Source organism: Chiroxiphia lanceolata, chromosome 8 (genome assembly GCF_009829145.1).
Source record: "Chiroxiphia lanceolata isolate bChiLan1 chromosome 8, bChiLan1.pri, whole genome shotgun sequence".
In the NCBI taxonomy this organism is placed as follows: domain Eukaryota; kingdom Metazoa; phylum Chordata; class Aves; order Passeriformes; family Pipridae; genus Chiroxiphia; species Chiroxiphia lanceolata.
In genome coordinates, this window is record NC_045644.1 from 22,464,062 (window position 1) to 22,483,735 (window position 19,674).

The 19,674-nt window shown below is 36.4% G+C and overlaps 1 protein-coding gene across 6 annotated transcripts in view; it reads left to right on the top strand.

The window, feature by feature from the left end:
* Positions 1-19,674, top strand: part of KAT6B (lysine acetyltransferase 6B) — a 110,038-nt gene that overhangs the window by 49,246 nt on the left and 41,118 nt on the right. For 3 of the 6 annotated variants that reach the window (XM_032695100.1, XM_032695099.1, XM_032695098.1), the window contains exons 3-7: positions 6,295-6,403; positions 12,530-12,645; positions 12,810-12,891; positions 13,885-14,017; positions 17,910-18,838. In XM_032695100.1, the coding sequence (XP_032550991.1) occupies positions 6,295-6,403; positions 12,530-12,645; positions 12,810-12,891; positions 13,885-14,017; positions 17,910-18,838 (1,369 nt within the window). The remainder of the gene's footprint in view (positions 1-6,294; positions 6,404-12,529; positions 12,646-12,809; positions 12,892-13,884; positions 14,018-17,909; positions 18,839-19,674) is intronic. The other 3 variants (XM_032695101.1, XM_032695102.1, XM_032695103.1) reach the window with 2 other exon arrangements.

Sequence of the window (19,674 nt, forward strand, 5' to 3'; positions counted from 1 at the left end):
GAAATATATTAATTTGGATTCACTTTCACAAGTTTCCCACCTCATAAGGTGTGCAGAATAGAAGTGAGATTTTGAGTTTTCAAGGTGATATTTCAAGAACATTATATGAGAGATGATCTTTCTATGTGTGTTCTTACAATCTTCTTTGGCAGTCATCAGCTGATTGCTTGGGGCGTGCACACAAAGTGGAGTTCATGGACTTGTAAGAATGTGCTTTGAACTCTGAAATCTAGTGTTACTGTTGCAGTTAGATGGCTTTGGGGTGTCTGAATCCAGGAGGACACGGAGCATTTTAAACCTTTCAGTTTTGGATAATTTGTGTACCTGTGACAGTTACATTGTATATCATAATACCCATACAGATATAACCTTTGAAAGTCTAGGAGAGGGCTGTGAGAAGAGAAAGCCACTGTGTAGTACAGAAATTGGTTTTATAGAGCAAAAGAAAACATGAATCTGTGTTCCAGCAGTGGTGATAATCTTTGTAGGAAGAGACGTTTCAGACTGTAGTTCTTCCTCAACACATACCATTTATGCAATTTCTTGACTTAAAGGTGAAATAAAGCAAGTTGGCACCCTGGTCAGTCCTCTTTTCTTGAAACTGTCCTTGGGCTGGCTTTTGCTTTGTGCTCTTTGAGTGCATGGGCTACATGAAGGTTTTTAGCAGGTTTAATGTTTTCACACTTCTGCAGTAATAGTTTTTACCATCGTTTGACTTAGTGGTTTTGTGGGCCTGTAGAACTAACATGGAAGCTACTGGATAGTTACTAAGAAGTTGTTTTAAAAAACTGGAGTTCAGTTTAACTTATAATAACTTAGAATAAGTAGTTCCAGAAACATGATAGATTTTTTTTTTTTTCAGATGTGGAAAGTAAACTATTTATTACACACAGAATGGGTGCAGTAAAGGGATTGCAGCTGCAAATAGTCATATTGCCTTGTCTTGCCTGTGACCAAGAGCAGCTGCTTCAGTAGCTGAGACTAGAAATCAGTACGTGTCACTGATTTAGCTTTTGCTTTTCGGTATTAATATTTAAAAACCCCAGTATTTAGAGATGCTACTGGTGGTATTTCTTGTTCAAAGACTTTTTTTTTTTTTTCAAACTATGATAAAAAAAAAAGAGCATTGATAGCCCATGAAGGTACTTTGTGAAAATGTTAGTATTCTGAGAAAGGAAGCTTGCTGCTTCTGTCCTTCCTAAGGCTGTAAATAGGCTGGGATCAGAACAGTGGACCTGTACTGAAGGTCATGGCAGTTTCAGTTTTCAGTAAAATTTGCCTCTCTGTCCTGTTAACCCTGTAATTACTTGCGTGCTGTTTCTTTTAATAGGGTAATGGAGATCTAATGTTTGTGTGTCATGAATAAGGACGTGTCTTCCACCAGGTTGTCAGATGGTGTTGAGGAGTTTCTGAAAAGGTATTGAGAGGCAGTTGCAAACTGAACAGTTGAGGTTTTTGGTTTACTAGTCAAACTTAAATTTCTTGTGAGTGTGTGCTAAACTTTTAATTTCTTTTAATGTGTGTGTAACACTTAATGAGACTAGCACTTAAAACTGTAATTGTCTGTACACAGCTAATGCCTAATAGTTTTTAGACAATCTGTTCAAAGCCTCAGAGTGTTATACTATGCAAATAGTAATCTTGCTTTCAGTGGGATTTATAGTTGTGGGTAATGGCATACTCAAAAGTAAGACTTTTCAGGACCTAATGTGACTTTTTGGGGGTGGGATGTTAGAGCATGCTAAATGCTTTAAGAATTTCATGGGAATTATAAATATAGTCAGATAAGCATATAAATTCCACAAGCACGGAAACTACAGTAGGTAAAAAAATTGTTACTTTGGGCCAGAGTTTTGAGCCAAGTTCTGATGTAAGGTAACAGAAATCCAGCTGAATTTTCACCAAGGATTGCTTTTATGCAGTGGCAAAGCCTGTTAGCTTCTCAGAATAGATAGCTGTGAGTCATTAAAATAAATAAAATAATTTACTGGTTGCATAAATGACTTCTAAGTCTTTGCGTAAATATGAGAATTGTACTAGTTTAACTAAATGCTGATGTTAACTGTGTTGTTCTTTCTAAATTAGTGATGATGTGAAAGGTGTCCATGGCAGGGGAGTTTGGAACTAGATCTTTAAGCTCCTTTCCAACCCAAACCATTCTATGATTCTTTTTTTTTTTTTTTTTTTTTTTTTTTTTTTTTTGGTGGACCAGTCAGAATGCAAAGTATATATAAAGACTGAGAGCAGTAAGGATAGTGAGTCCTTAATATTTCAGAATGTGTAAACTATGCTGAATAGTTGAAACTCTTTGGTGGAGTTTCTGGTGGTTTGGGGTTTTTTCAGTTTAATCAGTAATGAAACACTTATTGAAGGCACTAAACCAATGTTTAGTGTTACGTTTAGTCTTTAGCACAAATATATTAAACATGTTTTTTATTCTTATGTTCTGAAGTGACTGAAATGATGAAGCTATAAACAAAATTGAGTGTACACACATTCATAAAATTTTTAGTGAAAACTGTCTTAAGCATAAGGATAATCACAATCAATTATTGTTTAGAATGGTTTTGAAATTATAAATGTTATGAAATTACTTTTTTGTGATGTGCTTTGGTGGTGCTGTATCATGATACAGTACATGGTTTTAACACTATTTAGAGGGTTGATGGACTGCAGTGGTTGTATGTATGAGGTTTTAAGGAATTGACTGACTATGACAGTTGGATGTGTGGTGCTTAAATAAATATGGTTCAATTTCTACTTGGAAAGTTAAATTAAAAAAACAACCTGTTTACAGGTGCTGAGTTGATGGTCTGTTATTGCTCGAGTGTGTGTGTGTGTGTGTGTATTTTTTTTTTTTTTTAAATCCTGTTGCCTGACTGCTCTTTCTGAAACTTCAGTTTCTGAACACAAGTGTGAGTTGGCATAAGGTATCAATATTCTGTAAATTTGATCTCAGTGCAATTGGAAACACAGTTATTGGAACAAGGCAGCCTTTTAAATTTGGATGTACAATTTCCAGTGACCTAAAAAGCTAAGTGTTTTTGCAAGTTGTGACTTACCTTGTTCGTGGAATTAAAGGGATGAAAAATTCTGTGCAGCTTTAGTTCTGTTGAGGTAATAGTATGTTGCTGGGTAAGCATTATTCAGACCTATCTTGAGTGACAGAGCAGACACCATACTCCTAAAGGTTTTGTAACACAAATATTAATGTGGTTCTTAAATATTAGATAAAAAAGGTACTTTCCTTTTAAACTGAGAGTGAAAAGCAAGAAAAATATTACTGGTTCGTCTGGTACAAAATGTTTCAGTGTTGAATAACTGACTATACTACTTCCTGTAGGAGATGAAATGAAATTAACCTTCCTGAAGACTAATAATTGTTTTTTAAAAGATAATTATATATGATGGCTATATTTTAGAAGATAAACTAATGACTAGGAAAAGAGATTTTCTTTTAGAATTCTCGTAGATTAAGGTAGGAGGTGCATTGCTGTTTGGTCCTACATTCTGCTACAGTTAGAAAACCAGCCAAAAAACCCCACCACCTCCCCAAAATATTAACCCCAAACCCCCTTAGTTTATCCTAAAAGAGACAGTTGTGGGCCAGAACTAATACTGCCAGTATGAATTTAGTTTTATTTTGACTGTGCAAGCTAAAATAGTAGAAACTCCGTTTTGTTTACTGTGCTGACAGGCGTGTGTGTGTATTCTTAACTTTCAGTAGTTAAGAGATCAGCCCCTGTAATACAGTTATTAATGTAAGTGGCTTCAAAATATATGTTGGAGCCTGTGAGTTTCTTGAAAACTTGTGTGCAAAGTGATAGGATTTGCGAGCTCTTTGTGATGAGGTTTGGTATGGGAACATCAGTCTTTGTAGCCCTGAACTGCCAACAACCTTTGTCCTTTATTTTACCTTCAGTAAAAAAGGGCGGGGGGCGGTGGTGGTTTGAAATAGGGAAGTAAATGAATGTTGGCTAATGGCCATGTCTTTTCCTAGAGCAAGAAAAAAAAAATCTTGGAAAGATAGATGAGATCGTGGACCTGGATTTGAATGATATGTGATGTTTTGTGAATTATTTATCAGCGTGAGCATTTTTGAAATGGCTAAAGCTCTGTTATATCAAAGGGAAGGAGAATGGTATGGTTACCAAGAGGAGATTTTTACCAGATTGCACTAAAAGAATAATATTTCTTTTTAAATTATCTGTATTAAACTTTTAACTAGCAGTTAAGAAATGTCCACACAATGCTGCAAGTTGCATTTGGAGAGCTCTGGACCATTTTTCTGCTGCCGATTATTGGTGTGTTTGGGGTTTTTTTGTTAATATCATTTTGCTCCAATGACGTATCTGATAAAAGCAAAATGATGGGACAGATCTGCTGAATTATGATATCTTGCAAGAATAATAACTAATCTTATTTTATTTGTATATATATGTGTTTTTAACAAGTGAAAAATCCTGCAAATTGGTAAAACTCTTCCCACCTATAGAATTACTGATCTCATTCAATGCTATCCTGCTAAAACTGACAAAGAACATCAATAATTTTTTTTTTTGAAGAATGACTGTTTTAAAAAACTGCCAGTTTTATAACCTAAACAATTTTTTTAATCCGCATAACAATTTAATATTTCAGCTATCCATACAATCCATAATGGAGGTCTTAGTAATCTGACAGAGTGCAGATGATGTTTGTTCCTATTAGTTATAAAAGGTAATAGCAGTTCCCTTTTGTAGTTAATGAAAGAGAACACACATCTCCATACTTATGAAAAGTCTTCAGCTCTCGTTATGTTTTATGTCTATTCTTTGGGGTGTACAAGTATGTCAGTATTTCAGTGATTGGACTGTGAAGAGTTGAACAGCGAGCAGACCTTGTGAGGACTAAGTTGTCAGAAGAAGTAGGATGCCTTGGAGTATATTTGTATGGAAGTGGTTGTAGGCTAGGGTAAGGATATGTGTGCTCTTCTTGGATGGGTAGGACAAATTTGCCTTGCTGGTGTTAGTATTCTTCAGAATCTGCTGCTTCGCTTAAGGTGATCATGAAGCTTAGTAACTTAACAGTAGTTTCAGTATTTTTGTATTATGTTGAGATAAGGGCATATCTACATGCAGCTAATTCCTTCATGAGAATACCCCTAAAAAGAAGCATTCCCTGCTTCCCAGATTTGTAATGGAATGGAGATTTATAGGTCAAGTGAAGATAGTCTGTCAACTTTCAAAGTATTATATCATAAAGCGGAAATGTAAAATGAAGGTAAAACCAATAAATAATTACCCTGATATATAAAACTAACAGCATTTCTTACCTAAATCTGGAAACTATGAATGCAGAAGAAACTATTTTAATTTATGTGTTGTTGTGAGATGAGCTGCTAGAAGCCAGTCTGGGAAGGTACTCTGTTATTTGAGTATCCCACCTGGGAGAAATAGTTGCATATAATTTTGTTGCAAACCTGATTACAGATACTTCCACATATTCATTAATATGTTAATATTTTGGATGTTGCAGGTAAGTAGTTTCATTAAAACTCCAAAATGTAATGCAGAAACTCTTTAATAGGTATTTAATCTCTGATAGTTTGTCACATAGTGGATTAGGAGAATGGGAAGTAAATTTGTATCAGTTCTGAAGTTCTTCTCTGCGTGTTGCTTCTGGACATTGAAAGATTTGCATGGGGTTTTATTACAATTGTGTAGCATAACTGATGGGACTCATCAGACTGGAATGGATAAACCTTGATCTGTTGAATCCAGTGTTTTTACCCTAAAATGGTAGTTGCAGAGGGAGGTGTGAGTTGTATTGGATTTCCAAGTAATAAATTATGTCTTAAATATGAGAGTTTTTAATAAGTTTGTGTTCTTTCATAAAGGAACTATATTCATCTGTAATAAAGACCAGTTTACGTGTTGATCTTTGAGCACTATTACATTTGAATAACAAGTGAATGTGTAATGGAGTTGAAATTGTGTGTGCAAGAATAGTGTCATAAGTTGTAATTTTTCCTTGTTTTTGTTAACACTAGTCTTGTATTGGAGACATTTATGTGGATTAATGCACAGGGTTGCTTATTACAGGCCACCTTAAAGTTTATGAAATAAAATAACATTTTTTATAAAAATATGAAATAAAACTTTGTTATTCCGAAGTTAGTGAAGGGAATGTTTGTCTTAGTAATTAATATATGGTACAACAAAATACAAGGTAAAAACCACTGAGGCTGGTGGGTTTTGGTTGTTGTTTTTTTCTTTCTTTTTGCTAACTCTGTCTGTTTATTTTTAAATCTAGCCACGAGCTGATCCCATCCCGATATGTAGCTTTTGTTTGGGAACGAAAGAATCAAATCGTGAAAAAAAACCAGAAGAGCTCTTGTCTTGTGCAGACTGTGGCAGCAGCGGTAAGTTGGCTGAATTTACAAATACTAGAAATGTTCATATTTAAGTATGTTTTAAAAAAATATTTTAAACTTGTGAGCCTCATCCTGTCTTTGAGCATACATAGATTGAGAACTGAAATGGGTGGGCTGGGGTGTGTAGAAGAGATTGGGGTTTTTTGTTTTATTTTCTCTCAAGTTTTGTCATCTGGATAACTAGGATAATTATAAATGAGAGGTGTGAATTCGTCTTTATGTTTAAGTACAGATCTGAGTAAATTAATAGGGGAACCACACTTGTGTAATGCAGGAATTGTTTGAGATCTATGTTAGCTCTGAAAACTCGGTTTTGCATTGTGACATCAAAAATGACATCAGGAATTTTGCTTGCACAGATTTGCAACATTTCAGAAGGTGAGGAGTAATCATAGTAATAAAGACTGTGTAGGAGTCTTTGCTGCTGCAAATCTTCATTTTGTTATAAAATGATTCTGTTACTCTAATGGGAATTTGAACAATGTTTCAAGTAGCATACTAAAGTAGTTGGGCACCTGTTACTTGTCAGGCACGAGACAGTGACACTACTGATTGTGTGTACCTTGTTCCTATGTGCTGCAGCAGCTCTTGCGAGTCTGTGTGGCTGTTCTTAATGCAGGTGCTTCCCCTAAGGTGAGCAATGAGGTTAACTTGGAACACGAAATATTGTAGCACACTTACTTTGTGCAGAGCTCATTGCATGGATCATACCAAGCATGTTCTTGGCCTGGATTATTGCTGGTTCACAGAGGGATTTGGTAAGAAACTTGCATAAATTTCTACCACAACTCTATACCATAAAACTTTTTCTAAAGCAGCTCTGTAGTTCTGGATGTGAAAATTCTCTGATCAGTTTACCTATTCTTAAAAAATCCTGTGTGGAAAATAGCTATGTTAGAAGAGGAGTTAATTGGTACAGTTTCTCAGTTAAGTGCACTGCTTTTCTTTAGCTGTGCCAGTAAAAATACTTTTGCTCCCAAAAGCTTGCAGCTGCACTGGGAGATACTTTTGGTAAAGCTTTGCAGTGTAGGCTGTCCCATCCCAGCTCCGAGACAAAATAGCAGTGCTGCTTAAAGTCAGAGGCTGCAATACCCAAGTGCTTGGTGCTGCCCCTTTGTGCTGGCACCTTATATATAAACTTGCTTGAGGAACACATATAATTGAAACGCATTAAGGTTAATCAGTTCCTCATTCCAGTTCAGTGTAGAACTATTACCAGCTTATATGCCAGAATAAAGAAGAGGGTGGTGTTTGGGAGGAACATGAACAGAGAAGCAGTACTATGCTACTTTGAGAAGGCTGGAAGTGAAAGTAGAGTTTTGTTGTCTTTGAATTTGGAGTCCATGTGTATCATCATTTTGTAGGTGTGCTGAAGATAGCTGTCATAGTGCCCAAGACAGAGTAAAAACAAAACTGTATGGATAAAAATGTCTTTTCAGTTCATCAGGATATGGTTTTGTCTGTGTGCTTCTTTATCTGTCACCCCAGTAGTTACTTTGTATTTTAGCCAGTGTATTTTTTAATACATTTAAACCAATTATTACACTTTGAAGTAAGAAAATTACCTTTTCACCCCAGTATGCAACAGCAAACCCCATAGATTTTAAACTACCTTCCTTTAGTGCTTTATAGGTCTCCTATATTTTCAAATCTGTTTTCTGATACTTGGAAAATTAATAGGATTTGTGCTTGGTTAGACTCTGGTGCATAGAGCTTACATTAATCAGGTGAGCTTAGATACCGGCTATTCTTCTGTTGTATAATAATCCCCTGATGGGTCCGAGACACTTTAGAACTGGAAGTCTTGACTTTCATGGATCAGCTTCTATTTGAATTAACATCGATACATTCTCTCTGCCTCATTAAGACTAAATTATCTTTAATTAGTTCCTCAGATGTATTAGATATAAAGAATGAAATGTTGAGACTGCCAATCAGTTTGCTGGATGGTTAAACTTTAGCTACTGGTGCCTAACTAAAATAAAAACCAATCTCAATGCAATTTATAAATAACAAAACTTCACTCAAGTGGAGTTTTATTGTAATTGGATTTGTAATTTTGCACATTGGAGTGTATCTCAAAGCTGGTCTTGCTGTCTAACAAATAGAAAAGAAATTGCATGTTGTGCACAGCAAGCAAATTGTTCAGTTGATCAGAGATTAAATTGCAGTGCCCACTACTGGCATGTCTGTTTTCCTTTTTTGTTTCTGTGTCAAGTTGGTTTTGTCTTTTCAGGTAACGCTTCTGCATTCTGAAAGTAGAAACTAGCTGGATATCTGCGCGTTTTTGCGGTATTTGGGAGGATAAAGTGTTTGGGTGGTGGAAATGAAATGCAGTGCTATGTCACTGCACGGAGCATTTTCTGAAGAAGTAAAATGAGGGATGTCAGACATGAGAAAACAAATCCCATTATGAAAGTAGACATAGCTCCTCTTGGTTTTTGTTATTTTGTTTTACTGGGTTTTTTTCCCTCCTGCTTTTTCCCTATCTTTTGATTTTGAAAAATCAATATGCTTGGGAACTAGAATCAAACTCTACTTCTCTTTTTCCAGTCGAGATGTGCAGAAGCAATTAAAGAGCTGCTGCTGACAGATTTTTTTTATGAGGGTGTTAAGTTGAAGAAAGAGGAAGGAAAAAAATTGAGTGACTGAAGAACTATAATAAATATTTTTAAAAGGGGGAAAAATAGCTAATAGAACACTTTTTGGTACTGTCCTTTCACGTATTATCCTGAGGAGGCAAGAGGGTTACTGATCAAAGATGGGTAGGAGGGGCTAGAGAACAGAACAACAGAGACCTTGGACTCAGGTCAAAGGAAGAGGGACAGAAAGTGTCTGGAAAGAACTGTGCAGAGGTTGCTTTATAAATGAGATTTAGGATATGCTTTAGTAATGAGGGAATATAGGAATTGCCTTAATTATTACTGTCTGTGTAAGGATGCTGGCTAGTGGGATAAAATGAATTGCTAAGAAACCTGCAGGTGGAAAAACCTAGTACATCCCCAAGGTAGGTGCTCTGACCATCTCTGCTTGTAGCTAAATAGTAATAATGCTTTTACCTGAAAGGTTGTCAAACACAAGTTGAGGTGGGTTTTTTGGTGTGAATATATTATACATTAGTTCCCAGCATTTGTATCAAAGTTAAAAATAACTGGAGATATTAACATAACTAATTTAGCACAGTACTTAATCATAGTCACTGATCTAATGCTTGTTCTTTTTAAAGACTAGTTGTTTCATCAAATCTTTTAATGAATAAACAAGGCCCGACTTTGCGAGGTGGGCAGGTTAAAGGAGTCTTCTTCAGTCACAAAGGAATGACACGTTCAGTCTTGACTTCCTGATCACACCTATTTCTGCCACATCAGTCTATTGCAAATCTTAACCTTTTCTAACAGGGATGGATAAGAATGAATTTTAAAGTGTTTAATTTTAAAATAAGCCTCTATGTATTCCTGGTGGAAATTGCCAGCTTTCAAAGGTCTAAATTTCCAGTAATCTGCTAAGCTTGTGCGATATGTTAAAATATTGATGCTGCTGAGGTTTAAAAGAAAGTGAAGTGATGGAACCAAGAGAAATTACCAGCTGAAACACTTCAAACCTAGTGCTGATAAATCCTGGCAGATTTATCAGCTTCTGGATATGGAAAAGATAGTGCGTTTTTTATTTCAGTTTAGATTAGTTAGAGCTGAAATACTGCAAATTTTGAAGCCCAAAACATGCTTTCCTTCAACTCTTTCAAATTTAAAGAAACTAGCTGTAAAATCAATGAAGGGCACAGTAACTTTGTTTAATTGACTACAGAAATCTGTTAAACTACGAACAGTAGTTAAACAGAATTCCTTTTAAAGGTGAAACTTGTATTGTTTACCACTTCAGGGAGGCATTACCCTCTACTTACTATTGTTATATTTGCACTGTGTCACTTTGGTCTAAAATGAATAGTGTAAGTATTATCAACTGTTATGGATCAATACCATATAGTGTTTTGAAATCTAAAAATTTCTGTGCTGTCTCTGCTAGTGCATACCTAGGAAGGACATGGAAAGAACGTGGCAAATGTATAGTGATGGTTCCTATTTGCACCCTTCCAGCTTCTAGTTACTTGTGGCTCAAGGACTTGGAGTTGCAGGCAAAAATCTTCATATTTAATACCAATGGGATTTTTTTCTTGAATTTTTGTCCAATAATAAAATCTAGTACTTAAGGATGTATTAAGCTGTGTAATAGCTTGAATGAGAAATGCTGCATTGGTAGATAACTGAGAAATAAAGTAACACAGTTACACCTAATCTGTGCAACCAGTGGTTACCAACCAGTGAGAATGGATGTTTCTAATGCTTATACTTCTCAGTTATTTATTTAAAACAAAATTAAAATGAACAATTTTAACTGCAACTTCCTTGCTCCTTGAAATAAATCACTTCTGTGCAGGGTAGATAACTGGAATTAAATATACTTACATGGAGGTGATTGGGTTATGATTACACTTAATGTGTTCATATAGTTGAGTCATGGTTGATGAAATAAGTCTTTCTTTGATATTGATTACTAATATCAACCACTCTAGGGAGCTTTTTTCTTATTTCTTAGTTAAGTTTTATTGAAGGGAATAGTGTATCATTGAACTCAGCTATACAGTTACAGTATATCTGTCATGTTCAAGAAAAATAGTTACTTAAAGTGCATGCTCAGTTTTAATCACAAAAATTAGTTGATGTGTCTTAAACTGTATGCTAAGAATCAAATGACAATGCTTTTTCAACATCTTTGTTTTTGAAACTACTCTTTGAGTTTATTACTCATTGCTCTTCACTAATAGATTATATTCCTGCATTTTATTTTGAGAATAACAAAAAGTGGATTAAGCCTTGGGTACGTGGAATAAAAGCAAGTTAAATCTGAAATTTGCGCTTATTCAAGTGGCTTTTGCATTCCGTCAGTTGTCTTTGCCTTTCATGCCTCAGTCCATTAGAAGACAAAAATAGCAAATGCTCATGGATTAGACTGTGTTCTTATTTGTAGTGTTTTAGCTCAGTTCTGGACTGAGAAACAGTCGCTGGAGAAAGTCTGAATCACCGTGACTAGGCCATTACTAGAAGAAAGCATGCATCCCAACTCTGACAGGGAGAAGAAAGCGCCTTTCATGTGCACCACATCACTGCAGCCATCTATAAGTGCAGCATGGCATCAGGGATTCTTATCTCTGACAACTTGTGGGTTGATGTTCTTGATAATCTCTGAATATAATACTGTCAAAAAGTGTTTCCCTGGGAAGGCTTATCCCTTCCTATTTAGCAGTGCTTTTATCTTTTCTGGATTAAGGGTACGCTCTGAGGTTGTTGAAGACATGAAAAAATGACTGCCAGTATTGCCTAAGGTGTTATATGTGTTCAGTTGTCTGGTGTATTCTATTAATTGGAAAAGTCAGGTAGGCCTTCAAGGCTACTGTGAAAAGAGGATGGTCCTGCTAAGGAATAAAATAGAGTTTCATGGGAGGTGGTAGTTCAACTACTTACAAGCCCCTGACCTCCTCAATTTTAAATCTTCCATTGCAATAAGCTTTTCTTGTGCCAATTGCCAGATTAAATTTTTTCCCTTCTTATTGCTCTAAAATTTTTCTTTGTATATAATTAAGCAATAAATTGGAAAAACACATATAGTTTGACTACGAAGTTTCTCTGGTAGATACTTAGTATATTTAGAAAAACAACTAATATGGTTTTATCTAAATATTTTCTCTTTATTTTGAGCTGCTAAGAAGGGGAGTGGGGTCAAGTTTGTAAAAATATTTTTTTCAGAACCAATGGCAGTTTAATATGCTATGGAAATAACATAGTGAAAATAAAAATTCAGTTTTAGGTGCTTGTGTAGACCATTCACAGGTGTCAGTTACAGTAGAAATCAGTTTTGTACCTGTCTTTGTGAATGGGTTTCATGAAAGTTATTCTGTATCTCTGTATGGAGTAGTAGGTGAGTTAAGTAATGTGTAGCAAAATCCTGAAAGTAGCTGGTGCTTGCAGGGTTCTGGTGGTGCCGGCTACATCCTGTTGAACTTAAAAATCAATCTAACCAATCCTAAATCTCAAGCTTTAAACACTTTGGTTTTTTTAGGACATCCATCATGTTTGAAATTCTGTCCTGAGTTAACAACAAATGTGAAGGCCTTGAGATGGCAGTGCATTGAATGCAAGACATGCAGTGCGTGTAGGATCCAAGGCAAAAATGCAGTAAGTTAGATTTGAGTGTTACCTGACTTTTCTTTGTTTATAGTAGCTTTATAATTAGCACGTGTGCAAATACAAATAATTGATGTACAACTTCAAGCAATGCTGTATTAAGTCTTTTTTTCCTCTTCCTCTTCTCCATCCCCTCATCCCTGCCCACCCTTCAGGATAACATGCTTTTTTGCGACTCCTGTGATAGAGGGTTCCACATGGAGTGCTGTGACCCACCACTATCCCGAATGCCAAAAGGTGATCATGAAAATCCTTTCCGTGATACTACTTCCCATTTGCAGTCTTTTCTTATGTTAAGTGATCAAAACCTCTTGAGCATGCTAATTTGTTATGGGTTTTTTTAATGATAAACACTATGATTTCATTCATGTCAAAGCCCACTTTGTCATTATGTGAGAACTTTTTTTCTCAGGAAAATAATAAAGGTGTGCATTCAGTTGACCAGATAAATTCACTGTGTAAATGAGTTGTTGGCCAGTCTATTGAAGGTGAAATTTTAGACAGGCTGTTAAAATGCTTGAAGTATATATATTGACAAAGAAATCCTTAGAGCATATGGAAGAGACTATTGTTCGTGCCTTTTGTAAGAGTAATTGAAAAAAATAGACAAACAAAAAAAATGCATTTGTCTTCAGGTTTCCCAATCTCTACATGTCTGATATACAGCACCACACTTTTGCTCTCACATCTTTATGGCTTTGCCTATTTAATTTTAAAGTTACACTAAAGAGTTTTTTTCAGTTCCTTCCCTCCTACTCCCCAGTCTTACCTACAATAGTGTGTAAGCATGGCCAACTAATGTTAAAAGGGTGCTAAATTCAAGTTGTTGTAGATTGAAACAAACATACCTAGGTGTGATCTGATATGTTCTTCAGCATGCTCTAACCTAGATTGCTTTGTAACACACGTGTAATTTTTTTCCCCAGTCTTAATTGTGTTTGAAGATCTAGGTAGTTTACGGAGGGACAAGCTAGAACAGAAATTCTAAGAGCCCATTTGCTTATAATGTTTTCTGTGGTCCTTGTTGCCTCTTGTTTTGCCCTTTCCTTGAGCACTTTGCTTTTAAAATGGGTAGAAGTGGATCAGGTTTTTTTGTCCAGTTCCCCTTCTTTCTGTCCTGTTCAAGAGATAATTTGCTGACTGTGTATATACTTGGCATGTATCGTGGTAGACGCATGCAGTACAGATTAGATAAACTGTGTACAACTAAACTCTTTTTCCTTTGTGTAGGGATGTGGATTTGCCAGGTCTGTAGACCAAAGAAGAAAGGGAGAAAGCTGCTTCATGAGAAAGCTGCCCAAATAAGGCGACGATATGCAAAACCTATTGGACGACCGAAAAATAAACTAAAGCAACGAATGTTGTAGGTTTCTCTTGGGGTTTATTTCTTTATATGTTTTAGAGAATGTAGTCAGATAAGAGTTGGATACAGGTTTAAGTACAGTTTTTAACTGTATTTCAAGTTGGGGAAAAGAGATGACAAGTGATTTAATACATATACCTTTCAGCCCAATGGCCTTCTGAATTATGCTAAGTGCTTTTTGTGTCACGTCAGAAGGTGATAAGAAAATTCCTGTAACTTAGTTTTTCAGATCCCATACATTTTTGTCAAAAATTGTACCAAAAACAGATGCAAAGGAATTTCTGTATGATAACATATGCCACAGCTATATTTTAAGTGTAGCTTCAAATAATTGAAGTATGTACAGAATCTGTTCTTAGTGGATAATAACAAGGCAATTATATACAACTTCAGGAGACTGTTCTGCTCAAAGACCTGTTCAAAAACTGTATAAAAATTACTTTATTGGTTAATATTGGCTCACAAAACCCATTCCAAAAAGTAAACTGTGCAAGTACTACAGGAGTTCTGGTTTCAGTGGTACTCTGGAAAAGATGATTACTTGAATTTTGCTGTTAAGCTGCCACTGGTTACTAGGAAAAGGTTGCAATTCCTCTTACTTCTCAGGACTGTGTTTGTCTAAGACAAGAGCGTGCTGTAATTTCTTTGGTGTTTGTCTTTCCAGGAAACACTGTAGTTGGACATTGTAAGGCTTGTTTGGAGGATTGTTTAAGTAGCATTCAAATGCTGAGTTGACATTACACTGAGTGTTAAACAGGAACAGGTTCTGTGTGTCGACTATGCAGCATGTTGCCCTTTATCCCATGTTCTTATCCACGTATGCCTTTCTTTCCTTCTATTCAACTATTATTTAACTGTTTGGCTATGTCAACTCAGCAGCTTTCTGACTCTATGAACTACTCATTCTCTCATGTGATTGTTACCCAGCCGTTTTTCTCTATGGTCTAAAAACCTGTCTCATATTATCCAGAACTGCACGATAGCTGCTGTAAAACTTTGCACTTTGCAAAATAAGGATTTTTGAAGCCAATGGAGCCAACATGAGAAAATAGAAAGAAAAGAACTCACAGTACAGTGCACTAGTCAAGTTTGATGTACTTGGTGCTGTGCAGCTTGCTGTATTCTCTTTTCCCTTTCTCTCTGCCAGGATCTTTCATCTTACCTTTTTGGTCCTCATCCCAAAGTTCAGTGTATGTTGCTCTAGGAAAGTAGTGCAGGACGAGGATAAAGTGTGGTAGTACGTGAAAGTAAAAGCTCTAGTTGTACTGGCTCGTGAGAGCATGCTGTTAAAGGAAGAGTGGGTGAAACATTGCTTTACTTCTCCATTCTCCTCCTGAATAAATAACTTAGGAACTTGAAGGTCATTGAAATTTCTATATAACATCGTGTGTGTGCAATAAAAATATTCTCTATGTCTCTGGCTATGCCTTGGGCTTCAGTTGCACCTCTGGTTTTATGCCTTTAGAAACTCATAAGCCTTCAACTGGAGATAAGGGTTCTGTTGTGGTTTAGACATGGTGCTCCCTTTGAGACTCTTAAAACCATGTGCTGCTTGCTGGCTCCCCCTCATCCTCTCCCTTACCTGTGCCAGTGTCTGGAGAGGGGAGTTGGAGGCACAAAAGGTAAAGATCATGGGTTTAGATTAAAAAAAAATTACTGGTAACAGCAGTGAGATAAGGAAATGAACAGTAACAACTAAAATATCAATAACAAAGAATGCTCTCCCTGCCACACTTACTCAAAGAGAATCCCTTTCCCCTACCCCTGGCAATGGCATGAGGAGTTACAGAATAACCTCTGGGTCCTGGCCATGCTCCCTTAGGTCTATTGCAAAAATTAACCCTGTCCTGCCCAGAACCAGGAGAGGCCTTAATACAGTACTGCCATCTTACTTCTCCACAAAGTGATTTTGCTTCCCACAGTGGATTTAGCAGGAGTGTCCTCCTGACACACTAATTCAGCTTTTCCTCTTACCTCATAGATATAAAAAAGGGTTGGAAATGTTGTGAAGGTTTTACTGTTACATTTTACTGTTGATATTGAGCCACAGCTTTTAAAGTGAACATCATGCTGAAGGATGTGGAAGTTGTTTTAGTATTTGATTATGAATAATTTCATAAACATTTCCTTTGTGGCATGTGAGCATGTTAGAGGAGTACTTTGGGGAGCTCTTTGTAAAACAAATACTTGCAATACTGTTACTTCGATGTCTAATATATATATATATATGTAAACAAAGTCATCTTGTATTGGAAAAATAGTGGTTAGGAGATAAGACTTTTCCTCATGAAATTCTATTTAAAAGTGATTGCAGGGTACAGAACACAACAGTGCCATACATAAAATGTGTGTGGTCACTTGAAATACAGGAACATTAGCCAGTGCCACTTAGTTCTTGTGTAGCACAAAGAAAATCTGTCCAGTAGGACTGGAATAATTTTTTGCCTGTTGACCATGTGTAGGAAGCTCTTCACAGGCAAATTACTGTGTAAGATTAACTTAAACCAGGTGTGTGCTGGCCTCTGGCACCACTACATCTGGTAGTGAGAATAGGTCTTGTGATACACGTAAGCTTATGACACCAAAAGATTCAAAAGACTTAGAAGTTTTTTGGGTTTGTTGCCTCTTAGGAGCTAACCAAATTTAAGGATGTGTGGGTGGAAAAGGGACTACTTCTTAAAATGCTGGGCCTTTGGAGTTCAGTAAGCCAGATGGTAGCCCTAGGCTGTTAAATCTCTAATTAGATGTAACCTGTTGCAATTAATTACTTCAGTATCTCAATTAAGAAGGCAAAAATCTGTGGAAGAAAATTTTCCGCTGCGAAGTAAATAAGCCGACTTCAAAGAGCAGGATGGAAAGGGAATGAAAGAAAGCATGTGATGCAACTATATAGCTTTGTTTGCCTTTGTAATTTGATCATGCATCCTGATAGCTATTTCTTTTACTGCAGATATTTTTAAATGTTCTGTTTCTATGTGCTAAAATATATTATTCAGTATTTCTCTCAGTATAGTTCCTCTCTTCAGTCATTAGCAACTAGTTAAACCTGTAATTCTGCTGTCACAAATGTTGGCTTTCAGTGTGCCTTTTTTATTCCTAGCATTTAAGTAAGATTCTCCACTGGTTTTTTTTTTTTTTTAACACCTTCCATGTTAGGCCTGAGTAGTTCATGGTTTTTCTATAGACACACCTTCTTTACAGTTTAACTCTTTGCTTTTTTTTTTTTAACATTGTTAGCATTTTTAAAGAAAACAGAGTGTATTTCTTTGGTTTTGTTTTAATCCTCTTAATAAACTACCTTATTTTGCTTTTAGGTCTTTGGTGGTAATTTTTACTACTAGTGTTGACATACATAATCCAACAAGAGTGAGAAAAATAGCAGTGTCTTGAAAATTGACTGCATTGCTTTAAAGGCCTAATAGACTTTCTCTACAGTTTAAGCAAATGTAGTCTGAAGTTAAGTGTTTTGATGTAATATATTAACACTGAAAACATTCATCTCCTTTGTGTGTAAAATAAACTATGGTGATGAAGCAGTTATTGTACAGACGTGGTGCATTGATATTTTTCTCCAAATAAGCACACTTTGACTATGCCTAAAAGTAAGTGGGAAGGCTGTATACTTGGAAGATCTTGCTTGCCAGCTGCTTCCAGTTATATGTATTGTGGACTATTTTTTAAAGAAAAAAGGGGAGGAGGAACATAAAGGAAAAGGAAAAAAAAGTAACTTGATATTATGTCATAGTGTAAAATGTATTTCCGAAGTGGGTATGTCTTTAAATTTCTTTAAAGATTTTTAAGTACAGTGGCCTAAGTAACTTATATAAACTGTAGGACTTTTTGACAGTAAAGATTTCTAATACTGATTTTTATTTTTCAAATTTTTGCTTAGGTCTGTAACCAGTGATGAAGGATCCATGAATGCATTCACAGGAAGGGGGTCACCTGGTAGGGGTCAAAAGACTAAAGTCTGTACCACACCTTCATCTGGTCATGCTGCATCTGTGAAGGATTCAAGCAGCAGATTGCCTGTTACAGACCCCACTCGGCCTGGTGCCACCACCAAAATCACCACCACCTCCACCTACATATCTGCCTCTACACTTAAAGTTAACAAGAAAACCAAAGGGCTCATTGATGGCCTTACTAAGTTCTTTACACCATCACCTGATGGTCGCAGATCACGAGGTGAAATAATAGACTTTTCAAAGCACTATCGTCCAAGGAAAAAGGTCTCTCAGAAACAGTCATGCACTTCTCTTGTGTTGGCTACAGGTACCACACAAAAGCTAAAACCTCCACCTTCTTCACTTCTACCCCCAACCCCCATCTCTGGTCAGAGCCCCAGTTCTCAAAAATCCAGCACTACAACTTCTAACTCTCCCCAAAGTTCTTCCAATCAGTCAAGCATACCCTCCTTTACTAGCCTTCCTAATAGCAGTCTGCTAAAGGGACTCTTTGATGGACTCTCTCATATCTATGCCACTCAGGGACAGTCTCGAAAAAAGGGTCACCCAAGCTATGCACCACCCAAGCATTTGTGTAGTAAACCAGAATTATCTTCCACATCACCATCTAATAGCAATTTCTATGGAAAGAAAGAGGTTAGGAGTAGGTTTATTTCTCATGCCTGTGCCTCTGGATGGGGTGTGTCTAGAGGACATGCTTTTAAAGCAATTGCTCACCTCAGGAGAACAGCTTTCCTTAAAATGCACAGGACTCTAAGCAGATTAAAGTATAAAGTGACCCCTCAGATGGGGACCCCCTCACCAGGGAAGGGGAGCTTGACAGACGGAAGGATTAAACCTGATCAGGATGATGGTAAGCAAAGGTCAAAGCGCCAACCAAACCTGCGTCCCGTCCAAAACCCAAATTCTTATATTGTCACATAGGTCTTAGCTATTTCTCTTGTTCTTACTTCACTTTCATACAAAAGCAACACAACTTTGACCTTTTATCTAATACTGACTAAATCTCCAAAACATTTTTGGTTTTGTTTTCTTGTTTTGGTTTTTTTTTCTGACTAATACCACACCACCTTTTAATTATTTTTTTGCATCTGTAGTGACACTAGGAGCCCCAAATGCCTTCATAATGTTGCTTATGGCTGTGTAGTACCGCATGAGTAGCCACTTGTCATGCTACTTTCTTGTTCTTCTCCTGCCATTTCTCTGGCAGTAGTGCTGTCATCATGATTGTGTGCTGTCAGTGCTTATAATGGTGGGCATTTCAATTCATTTCCCTCTGCTCCATTGCTTTTTCATGACCAGTTCCATTGTACTAGTCTCCACAACACTTGATCCTTACTGCTGTGAACTACCTTTTTTATGATTACTTTTATTTAAGAAAACAATACATTTAATTTATTGTGTTTGAACGTAGCTTAGCATTGATCTCCAAATTGTAAGGGCAACTTTTTTGCTCTTATATTTATTTTACCTTCTAGAGTACACTGGAATTTATCAGGTGGCATAGTTCTAGTGATAGAATATACTTCATTTCATGAGGTTCAAAACTAATTTATTAGAACTGGACTATAAAGGCTTATACAGACAGACAAGCAAATAATGGCAAATACCAAAAAATAGCTCATACAGCAGCAAACTACAAAAGAAGGGGGTAAGATTTCACTTCTGTTACTTAGTAATCCCACATTC